Genomic DNA, 12,871 nt, shown 5'->3' with positions numbered 1-12,871 from the left:
GGAAAGAAAATAGAACCCTTAAGAGGAGAAAATGCCAGGAAATGTTTCGAGAGCCTTCCTATGAGGCCTAAACCTCAATTTATAGTTACAACCGTGAGGTATACACGCTGGACTGTGTGCCCAGGACTGCGACAAATGTCCCCCGAGCATGGGCGTGCATTAGGAGAACATTAGAATTAGCTCGGGGGGAGTAGGTCGCATAAATGACAAAACTACAAATAATAGGTTGGTTTATGTAGTTTGAGCTCTACAAAATTATATGAAAAATATCTCAGCTATGCGAGATAACCAAATTTAGTTTAGCTTTCTGTCTGCAACTCGCATTAGCATAAATGATCTCGGGTTATGCCACGCTTGTGCCAACAAACGAAGTCGCCTCATTTATATAAAGACAAATTGTCAAAACTTTGTGACTCAGGACAAACAACTGCTAACTGCAGTACCACAGAAAAGAGTGAACTAAACTCTAGTTAGTAAAACAAAGAGGGTCAAATGACCGCGCAGTCGACAATGGATCGAAAATTATTTGCATGAACAAACAGATATTCAATAAAACCTTGGAAGCTGAATATTGTTTGCAATATATTGCGCGCGGTTGATAGGGCGTTCGATTTTTATTTAGTTTTAAAGATAAAATCTTTTTTTCATTATCATATATTAGCTTTTGCACGCGGCATCGCCCGAGTAAAAAAGATTTTGCGAAATAAAATTCCCCCTATATATTCTCGGGATAAAATGTAACAGTAATATAATTTGTCTTAAACTATCTGTTTACTGAATTTTATCGAAATTGGTTGGGTAGTTATTGACATTATCGCGTGTAGACAGACAGATAGACGCAGCGAGGAACTTTGTTTTATGAAATCTAAGGAAATCTTACGAAAAAAGACCTATTTCAGAATGTTCAAGTAAATTGACGTAAAAGAAACCAGTTATCGTAGAAAATAGTTATTCCTAACTGCACTTTTTTACCATTTATTTGAGAGCTTGTGTTTTCGATCTCCATATTATATTCGAGGACTAGCGTATACTCAGACATTGTGAAACACTAACTTAGTAACTCAACTAAAAGTTAATTTAAAAGTAGCAGTCACGATGATGTAGATTGCTACCGCCTAGCCTTCTTGGGGGACGACTGAATGGTCATATTGGGGTAACCGTTGCGTTACGCCCCGGGGAACAGCCGCCCGGATTAGTTGGTGGCCTTCGGGGACCGCCGGGCCGAGTCCCTAACCCTATGTACAACTTAACATACGCAACGGCCTACCAACTAAAACTCCGCGGTGGCCTCTTCGGTGCTTGAGGGATGGCTACGGACCTCCTCTGACGGAAATGTCTAAGTCCTTCGTCCACAGCGGCCCCTGCGCAGTGCTGCACGATGCATTCCGTTTCCTATGGGAATACGTCAGTTACCTACGTGTTAGTCTCAAACAATTCCAATAACACTGAGTCATATAGTGTATTTTACAACATTCTAAATACGTTGATTAGTTGAAATTAAACTAATTTTCGAAGACTTTGCAGCTTTCATGGTCACGGAGGGTCTTCGAAACGTCGGGAGAAAACTAAAATATAAAAAACCGGGATAGAATCCGAAAATTAGTTTAATTTCAATGTCTAACATTCGCGTAAACATAAGAAATCATCATACATTGATTAGTGTTCCTTGAGACTCGACAAGCTTCGTCCCTCGGCGTCATAAAATGCACTGCTGATCTTTGTTTACAGGTGCTACAGTGGCGAGTGCGAGGGCGGGATAGTCTCTTATCTATACTCTCTTGAGACCGGAAGCACATACATCATTTTTCGAGACTGTGGGTGTTTTTAAGTTCTTTTTTTCATTGTTTCGTTTGACAGCCTATGTAAAGAAACGGATCGAGTGAAACTTATTACATTGTTGTTCGAAACGGTGCGACGGCTTTCAGTAAGTGGCTTACGTTATTAAATTCGTTAACTTCGCGTCGCCGCTACTCGTAAGCCTCTGTTATTGCGTTAAAGGATTTATTTAATATTTGTTTAGTTTATTTTAAGAATTGTTACATTCAAATTAAGGTTTTGTTGTTAGCATGTATGTAAATAAGTATAATCGTTTGGTGGATCAGAATTACCTATAAGAGTTACTGTGTCAACATTTTTATTCAAATTAAGAACGAAGTATAACAGTCGCTCGCCTGATGTTAAAACACTACGAATACATAAAAATAATTATTAAAGATATTTTTTATATCACTCACTATTGAGACTCCTTTATTATTTAGAGGGATTAAACCATAGCCACTCTGGCCTAGTGGGACTTGGTGGAGTTCACATACACTAAAAAAAAATTCGGGAAATTCTCAGATATATAGGCGTCCTCACGACGCCTTCCTTTATCGTTAAAGCGAATGATAAATAAATAATATATATTATGTAACTTCGAAGAATCAGTATTGAGGCCTTAGGTTTTGAACCTGTAGACCTTGCATTGCATTACCAAGCACATTTCTTGAACAGATCTTAAAAATTCAACTCGCGATCACACCCGAGAACTTTCTTTGTTTCCGTAAAGGAAAAATTTAATATTACATTCTAGAAGCTAGTCGATACGTGTGAGCGAAATATAATTAAATCACGATAAACCTCAAGGCGTAAGGAGATATGGGACTGAATACTGACTGTGTTTTTAAATAAATGAAAAAAAAATTAAAAGTGTGTATGATTTATTATATACCTTTATAATAATATAATATCAGCCCTGTATTATATACTGTCCCACTGCCAGCCACGGTCTTTTCTCCCGTACCGGGAGACAGATTAGACTGAGTTTCAGATTAGACTTAGGTAGACTTCACACACCCTCAAAATACCTATAGAGAACTTTTCAGGTATACAGGTTTCCTCACGATGTTTTCCTTCACCGTTAAAGCAAGCGATAATTTACAAAGAATACGCACATAATCCTAGAAAAGTGAGGGTGTGTGCCTTTCGGTTTTGAACCTGCGGACATTCGACTCGGCAGTCCATTCCACGCCCAACTATGCCATCGCCGCTTTTTTTCATCATACATATATTTTAATTAAATTCTTATTATCCTTACCTTAGCCAATCAAAAGGTCATTTCTCTAGTATTGTCTCTTGGTAGGCTGCCGTTATTTCCGCATAACTCCTCAGGAAATTAGTAGAGACTGAAAGCAGCGCTGCTCGGAAGTACTGTCCCGGCCAGCTCGCCTTTTTTTTCCTTTTTAACCGGATTTCAAAGAAAGAAGGTTATCAATTCGACGTGTTTTTCTTTATTGTTTGTTACCTCAAAACTCGGTACATTTATGGACCGATTTGGAAAATTATTCATTAATTCTAAAGAAATACCTCCAGATTGGGCCCATACATTATCTTCGTACATTTGTTAATTTATTTAACTAGCTTACCTAGCATTTTTAATTAGCCAGCGACTCCAAAATTAGTAACCGATGATTTCTTAGTTTTTAGTGATGTTTAAAGGCGGTTTAATAGATTGTAATTTTTTAATATTATCCTAGAGACCCGCCCAACTTCACATCAATAAGATTAATTAGCTAAAGGCTGACGTCAATGATGAAATGACATTGTCAAAAGTAAAAAAACATCCTCCGAAAATAAGCGAAAGTCGCAAAATCACTCGCCTTATTTGAAAATCACCTAAATAATTTATATCAGTCGAACCGTTTTGAGTCCATAGGTAAAATGCGCACGCACATTTATATATAGATTACACCGGTCAACACGATTTTTGAGTCTGGCTCCTGAATGTAAAATTTTGGTTTCTTCTATGTTACAAATAAATAAAAAAATAACTGTTCCGATCAAAGTTTGCTTTTGTAGAAACTAGAGCAATTTTACTGAATTTCAAAAACACATACAATTTTTATACTTTCTCTGTAATTTTATTTAAAATTACGATAAAGAAAGTTTTTATTGAACATCAAAGTCTTTTTTATACAAGAATTATGACTAATAATAGCAAACAAATAGGAAATAACAAAAAATGATGTTCAGAATTTTTTTTTTGTTATGGATCTTTTATGTTTGTGTGCGTATTAATCCCCAAATGTAATCTCCCATCATACTCTCGTTGTACTGCCCTTGGTAATGTCGTACAAAGTCCATCACATCTTGGTAAAACGTTCTCCCTGCTCCTCTACATAGACACCCATATTATCATTAAATTTGTCCAGGTGAGCATGTAGCATATGAAGGTTATGTCCCATAAACTCTATTCTGCAGCCCATCAATTTAAAACTTTCAAGCATAGTTTCAATGAACTCTTCATAATTGTCGACTCTGTGATTTCCAAAAAAACAATTGACTACAGCTTTCAGACGCTTTCAGGATTATTTTTCATGAGCAATAAGGAATTTTGTGAAATCATCGCTGCTCATTATTTGTTTTATTTGTGGTCCAACGAAAATATCAGTTTTAACTTTAGCTTCAGATAATTTGGGAAAAAATCTTTTTAAATATTCAATAGCTTCAGAATTATGATCTAGAGCTTACACAAATTGCTTCATTAGCCCTAACTTTATATGTAATGGAAGCATCAATATTTATATTAGGCTCTACTATTGGTTTCACTTTCACATTATATTTTCCAATTTGAAATTAACACAAGCACCGTGAGGCACCCATTACTTATCTTGATTCCGTATTTTGAGATTATAATAAGCGTCATAGGCTTCGCAATGCTTCAAAATCGTTGCCAAAGCAAACTTTTTACTTCTTACTTTAATAAATTCACCGCAAATAAAACAGAATTAATCAACATCCTGTTTACACTTTCTTGGTGCCGTTTTCTAACCAAGTACGACATAAAAGTCGGTTGTTACAACCCAAATATACTTTTTAAAATAGTAATAGCTAGTCTAAACACTCACTACTGCCGTTCAGACATAATTCACAATTTACAATTAAAATTATCAAAATGCTACCGCCTATTGCTCATAAGAATCAATTAAAATCTTCAAAACGTACTTATGAACATAAATCAGACAAAAGCAAACTTTAAGAGTTAAAAATGGATATCCGAGTGTTTTTCGATGTTTGGAATCAGAATTCAAGCATTAGAACAGAAACACAAAAAAAAATTTTTTTTTTGTCGACCTGTGTTATTGGTATGTTAAATATGCAAATAAATGAAAAATAAAATAAACTATTTTTATTTAAGACATTATTAGACTTACAAATGACTCAGAGTATAAGCGAGGTACTAAGCAATATATTACATTGTATTTCAAACTTCTATTGTATTGATACTTTTAAAAGATATATTTATAATAGATCTCTACAATATGAAAATGAAAATTATTTATTGAACCCATAAAATAAAAATTATTTAAGTATCCCCAATTTCATCCGTCGCCACTTTGAATAGCAGTTTGTAGTAAAATGATCGAGCATGAAACTATATTGCTCCTTTGAAACCACTTGAAATCCCGGTTATGATAAATAATAATACCAGCCCTGCATTATATACTGTCCACTGATGACCCCAGGCCTTCGCTACTACTGAGAAGTTTTGGCCGTAGTCCACCATGCTGGCCTAGTGCGGATCGGCAGATTATCATGTAGGTTACTTTAGGAGATTTTCCTACACTGTTAAAGCGATTAATAATTGATAAAAAATCCTACGAATATTATAAACTCGAAAATTTGTGAGGATGGATGTATGTTTGTTCCTCTTTCACGAAAAAACTACTGAACCGATTGAGATGAAACTTTACAGTAATATTGGTTATACATCAGAATAACACATTGGCTACAAGTTATAATGATTTTGTGTAATTTGGTCATAATATAACGATAAATATAAAATAAGTCAGAAAATATATTATCCGGAAAACTCCTTCACGCGGGCGAAGCCGTGAGCAAAAGCTGTTACATATATAAATTAAAAACCTACGACTTTCGAACCTACAGACATCCCTCTCGCCAGACTGTGCCATACCCAACTAGGCTAACGTTCACTCAAACACATACAGTTGCTAGAACAAATTTGTAATTCGATTTGTAAAGAGCAACTCGTTTATTTATCCCCAAGTCCTTGATTTTTTTTCTTTCCTAACCGAATTACGACCACGGCGGCCAATCACAACGGAGATCAGACAAGCACGCAAGAGATAATATTACAATACAAAAGTATGTGCGCAATACACAGGTGCACTCTCTGTTCCTTCACTCTTATAATCCAGTGAGACGGCAATCCGACATGATCGGCGAGAAATCAGGCGCAGGATCAATGGCTTTACGTGCTTCCCGAGGCACGGGGATATTACACGGCCAACTTCCTGACTCCGAGCCGTGACTAATTAATTTTTAAGATGGAAAAACCCAGTCATAATTATTTTGGCCCGACCCGGGATCCAAACCCAAGACCTCAGCGCGGTCACAGTTACATCTACGCCACCGCGGCAGTTTTTCTAATATTTTCTAGGATAAAGTTTTCCGTAATAAAATTCCCGCTATATAATATTTTTCCGGAATAGAAAGTTGACAATTTTCTTCCCAAGGTCTTAAACTATCTCCATATCAAATTTATTCTAAATCCGTTGTATATTTTTTGAGTTTAACACGCCAGACAGGCAGACAGACGGGGGACTTTGTTTTATATTATACTGTTTTAGAACTTTTTAAGAGGAACATTTCCGTCATACATATTTTTTCATAACTAACTGTTCACTCAGCGCGCGCAACGGAAGCTCTCAAGATGAATAAATATTCCCCGTTTTTGCAACATTTTTCATTACTGCTCCGCCCTTTTGGTCAAAGCGTGAAGATATATAGCCTTCCTTAATAAATAGGTAGGGATTGCAATCCGGTACAAACTTAAATCCGACCGGATTCAGCCGGAACCACGAGAATTCCGCCGGATCCGGATTGGTTATTTGGGTGTTCAACATAGCGCATATTTCTAACTTCATGGCATAATATAAGTGTAGTGTTTGTGATATAATTATACTTATATACACATTATATATTATTATGAAATATCAATATATTATTATATTTAACATTATACTAAACAAATATACAAATAAACATACATAAACATAATATATACATTTCACTGTCTCGAGCGCACCGCGTCAGTACACGAGAGCCTATCGGTGAGAGTGGACGCGCCTTAGTGTATAGTGCGTGCCGAGCCTGTGTAACACTACACAAAAGTAAATATTACAAGTGGCGACGAGAAAATAGGTAAGAATTGATTTATTATACGACTATAAAGCAATAAACAAAACAGGTTAGGGATTGTACAAACATTTAGAAAGGATAAAATATGTGAGTAAATTTATAAAGTACCCGCAGAATTAAATTATCGTAAATTATTATTTTTAAACAATGAAATTGCTATCTATGTAGTAAAGTACTATAGGCGAAACATGATTAGTTTATCAAAACAACTGTGGTGGATGGGCCTCACATTAATAGCTACTTAACGGCGCGGCGGGCGTTGATTTATATAGTTTTGCTTTGGTTTGTGTTTTACGCGAGAATAAGCATCTTTACTTATGATAATTAAAATTGTGAATAAACACAATATGATAAGGGTATTAATGTTGTATTATATTTAATACTAAAATAATAATTATTGGGTGTGTGGTGAATGGTCGGTGCACTGGTTGCGCCCTTGCCTTTGCGTCTTCGGGAATGGAGGCGTGAATTTGTGCGTATTTTATGGGTACAAAAATGTACCACCATTAAATTGGTATCAGGGTACAAAAATGTACCACCATTAAATTGGTATCAGGGTACAAAAATGTACCACCATTAAATTGGTATCAGGGTACAAACATGTACCACCATTAAATTGGTATCAGGGTACAAACATGTACCACCATTAAATTGGACTGGGTAATAGTTATCATAACTAAATTGGTGTCAGGGTACAAAGATGTACCACCATTAAATTGGCAATAGGGTACAGAGTGTACTACCATTAAATTGGACATTGGGTAATAAATTACCACCATTAAATTGGAGTCTGGGTACATAGATACCACCATTAAATTGGAGATTAGTTAAAAACAAAAAACTTGTTTCAGGTAACGCCCCATAAAAAAAAATAACACTAAAAAAAACAATTTAATAAATATAAAGTAAAGAAATTAAAATGACAAGTATACCAATACCAGCTTTAGAAAAGTTTGATCTTGAAGGTGAAATCACATCCTTAGCTACCAAGTGGGCTAAATGGAAGAGATCTTTCTTAATATACCTGGACGCAGCCGAGATTACATCGGCATCAAAAAAGGGCTACGCTATTACACTTTGGAGGATCGGGAGTACAAGAAATTTTCTACAATTTACCAGGAGCCAACATCGAATCATCAGGAACCGTTGATGTATTTGAAGTGGCAATACAGAAACTGGACGAATACTTTCAACCAAAACAGAGTAAAGTTTATGAACGACATGTCTTTCGGTTATTAAAGCAGGAAGAAGGACAAAAATTTGAGAAATTTTTAGTAAGATTGCGCCAGCAGGCCGAAAAATGTGCATTCGATAAACAAGACGATCACATCATAGATCAAATTACAGAAAAATGCAATTCAACGAAATTACGAAAGAAAATTTTGACCTTAGGAGACGGTGTCACCCTTGACCAAATCATAACGGAAGCAAACACTCTTGAAGTGGTGACCCAACAATTAGAAGACTACAGTAATAAGAACAAAAATTTAGATATTAATTTAATTACTAAAGGAAATAAACAATATAACAGAGGTAAAGACTATCAAAATCAGTCGCATCATAAAAAAAGAGCACATTGTGGTAGATGTGGAAGTAATGATCACTTTTCAAGTAATGTAAATTGCCCAGCCCAAGGAAAGAAATGTCATTCTTGTGGCAAAATTGGACATTTTCGCTTATACTGCAGGTCCCCAAGGAATACAGAACCGCAGAAAAGGAAAATCGATGAATTTCGAAAAAGAGAAACAAATCAAAATAATCAGAAAAGGACGAAACTGGATAAATAAAGAGATGTAGATCTAATAGAAACTGAAGAAATAGACTATGTTTTTCAGGTGGATAATGATACCACTATAAAATGTACAGTTGGTGGCGTAACAATTGATATGTTAATTGATTCCGGATGTAAATTGAACCTTATCACGGAGAAAACATGGAAGGAATTAAAAAGCAAACGGGTACATGTTTGTAATCAAGTCAAAAGACCTAAGAAGACTTTGTTAGCGTATGGTAGTAACACTCCATTGGTCGTAGAAGGTTCATTCGAAACTACAATCGAGGTCAATGGTCGGAAGGAATTTGCCACTATATATGTAATTTCAGGAGGTACCAGAGACCTATTAGGCAAAGACACAGCTGTTTGTTTAGGTGTTTTGAAGCTGGGCATTGGGATAAATCAAATACAAATAACCCCATTTCCAAAATTCAAAGGCATATTACTAGAGATCCCTATTGACAATTCTATAAAGCCTGTATCCCAACCGTATCGCAGAGTACCGATACCCATTGAAGAAAAGGTTGAAATTAAAATTAAAGAACTATTAGACAATGACATTATAGAAGAAGTCCAAGGCCCGTCTAAATGGGTTTCACCAATTGTGCCAATAATGAAAGGGAATGGTGAATTACGTTTGTGTGTTGATATGAGACGCGCAAACGCTGCTATCATGCGGGAAAACCACCCCCTGCCCTCTATGGATCATTTTCTACCAAAAATGAAGAATGCTAGATATTTTAGCAAATTAGATATAAAGAATGCCTTCCATCAAGTGGAAATTCATTCCGATTCTAGGCATATAACAACATTCATAACCTCCAAAGGCTTATATAGGTATAAAAGATTGATGTTCGGTATTACTTGTGCCCCCCGAGATTTTCCAGAAAATCATTGAAAAGATGTTGATAAATTGTAACGGAGTCGTGAATTTTATCGACGATATCCTTGTTTACGGTGAAAGTGAGGAACAGCATGATACTAGACTAAAAAGTCCTGCAGGTGCTTAATGAAAACAATGCTGTTTTGAATAACAGTAAATGTATATATAAGACACAAGATGTAAATTTCCTGGGACACAAGCTTACACATGAAGGAGTTAAACCTTTGGACAAATATGTTAATAGCATAAAGAATTTTAGGGTTCCGAGAACCATAGAGGAACTGCAAAGTTTTTTAGTTCTCATAAATTATATTAACAAGTGGGTACCAAATTTAGCTACAATGACAGAACCCCTAAAGCGATTACTAAGACTACGAATGGGCAAAAGGGATAGTTTAGAAAAAATATGGTCTGAGGAACAAAGTAAAGCATTTAATAACCTTAAGCAGATATTAACGAAAATACAATCTTTAGGATACTACAACGTCAAAGATGCAACACAAGTGATAGCGGATGCTAGCCCTGTAGGACTTGGCGCTGTACTTGTACAAAGTGATACACGTGGTCCTAGGATTATTGCTTATGGTAATCGAACGTTGACAGACTGCGAGCGCAGATATAGCCAAACAGAAAAAGAGGCACTGGCATTGGTCTGGGCGGTCGAACATTTTAATATTTTTCTATTCGGGAAGCATTTTGATCTGATCACTGATCATAAGCCATTAGAGATATTGTTTGGACCTAAATCAAAACCATGTGCGAGAATTGAACGGTGGGTACTGAGGCTACAATCATATACCTTTAAAGTTGTGTATAAACCCGGAAAAACAAATATAGCTGATCCTCTGTCACGATTGTGTAACATTGACGATCCACAAAAAGGAGAAGATACACATGTGCATCAAATAGTAGAAAATTCTCGGCCAGTCGCTATATCCATGAGTAGCATAGTTGCACATTCAGAAAAAGATCATGAGATTTGCAGTGTAAAGAAAGGTGTTTATCAGAATGAATGGGATGATTCCATTAAGAGCTATAAAATTTTTCAAAATGAATTGTGTTTCTATAACAATATTTTGCTTCGTGGGAACAAAATTGTAATACCCCAACAACTGCGCAAAAATGTGTTGAATGCTGCGCACGAAGGCCACCCTGGAATAGTAGGCATGAAGGCACGTTTGAGATCTAAGGTTTGGTGGCCTCGCATCGATAAAGATGTGGAAAACGTAGTGAAAGCTTGCAAAGGCTGTACATTGGTGAGTCTTCCAAACCCACCAGTACCCATGAAGAGACGAGAGTTGCCTACGGCGCCGTGGGTAGATATTGCAGTAGATCTAATGGGACCATTACCAAGTCAAGAATATATTTTAGTAGTGGTTGATTACTACAGTCGATATAAAGAGGTGAAAATCACTAAAACGATCACGAGTTTACAGATCATCAAACTACTAAAAGAATCATTTAGTAGACTTGGTTATCCTATTTCCATAACAGCGGACAATGGTAGGCAGTTTGTCAGTGAAGAATTCAGAACTTTCTGCAAGGAATGCAATATCAGATTATTTAATACCATCCCATATTGGCCTCAAATGAACGGCGAGGTCGAGCGACAAAATCGGGACATTTTAAAACGTCTTCGTATTAGTCATATCGAGAATAAAGATTTAAAGGAAAGTCTATGGGAGTATCTACTTATGTACAATAATACACCCCATACAGTTACTGGACGATCACCATCTGAACTGTTCTTCCAGCGGCAAAGTAGAGATAAAATACCTTCACTAGGAGAAATAAACTATAGATCAAATGACTCGGAAATTAGAGATAAGGATAAAATACAAAAAGAAAAAGGAAAAGAATATGGAGATAGGAAACGGAAAGCCCTAGAATCAGATATAATAGAGGGAGATAAAGTTTACGTAAAAACAATGGAAAAATCCAACAAGCTTACAACTAATTTTAACCCTACGCCACATGTTGTGGAAAGTGAACATAATGGTGACTGCACGGTACGTAATAGTGAAACAGACCAAAGATTTAGAAGGAACGTGATACATTTGAAGAGGGTGGAAGGCAAATGGACGAGTGTACCATCAGACCAGAGTTCAGAAGAGCAAAGTCTAGAAAACTAAACAATATGATTTCCATAAGAATAGATCTGATTTATGATTGTATTTCATTGGGTATAAGGATTAATGGAAAAAAAAAATAAAGAAATAAAAATATGACAAGAAGGAGATGTAGTGTTTGTGATATAATTATACTTATATACACATTATATATTATTATGAAATATCAATATATTATTATATTTAACATTATACTAAACAAATATACAAATAAACATACATAAACATAATATATACATTTCACTGTCTCGAGCGCACCGCGTCAGTACACGAGAGCCTATCGGTGAGAGTGGACGCGCCTTAGTGTATAGTGCGTGCCGAGCCTGTGTAACACTACACAAAAGTAAATATTACAATAAGGAATAATTATCTACGGGGAAAAATAGAAACGATTTTGTGCGAAAATCAACTCTTATTTATTTATAATTATTATCAGTCAGTTATTATATAATAATCAGTCTCAAAGATTACAAACAACAGTGAATTATTTATGATTTAAATTAAGCTAAACCCGTTCATAAAAACTAAATTAAATCAACATCATATTCTTCTATAATCCAAATAAAAAAATTCAAAATCAGCAGCTTATGGATACTATACCCATGCATTCATTACAGCACAGATCACTTTTCTTGTTGGAAATACGCTCTTAGAAAACAAATTGTATTAATAGTATCATCCTTTAGCCTACTTCTCAAGGAACTGCAAATACAACCAGCGACCGAAAAAGCCCTTTCAGCTTCAACACTGGTTGGTTTCACTAAAGTCAAAAAGTCATATATTAGAGACAAGTATTTCCCTCTATCTCCTTCAGTTTCATAAGCGCTCATTTCTTTCTTAAGTTTTTAGTACTTTCGCACGGTTTTGATAAGAGAAATTAAG

General features: G+C 35.7%; 1 protein-coding gene across 1 annotated transcript; it reads left to right on the top strand.

The window, feature by feature from the left end:
- Positions 1 to 11,026: 11,026 nt before the first annotated feature.
- LOC119193098 (uncharacterized protein K02A2.6-like) lies at positions 11,027 to 11,992 on the top strand. The gene has a single exon (XM_037446762.1). The coding sequence runs from the start codon at positions 11,027 to 11,029 to the stop codon at positions 11,990 to 11,992; it is 966 nt and encodes a 321-aa protein (XP_037302659.1).
- The last annotated feature ends 879 nt before the right edge of the window (positions 11,993 to 12,871 follow it).

Source organism: Manduca sexta, unplaced genomic scaffold (genome assembly GCF_014839805.1).
Source record: "Manduca sexta isolate Smith_Timp_Sample1 unplaced genomic scaffold, JHU_Msex_v1.0 HiC_scaffold_3588, whole genome shotgun sequence".
NCBI classification, from domain to species: domain Eukaryota; kingdom Metazoa; phylum Arthropoda; class Insecta; order Lepidoptera; family Sphingidae; genus Manduca; species Manduca sexta.
This window is presented reverse-complemented; position numbering and strand designations above follow the sequence as displayed.

Excerpts from the sequence above, each read along its gene's own strand:
- LOC119193098 (XM_037446762.1), top strand. The coding sequence starts at position 11,027 with ATGAAGGCACGTTTGAGATCTAAGGTTTGGTGGCCTCGCATCGATAAA.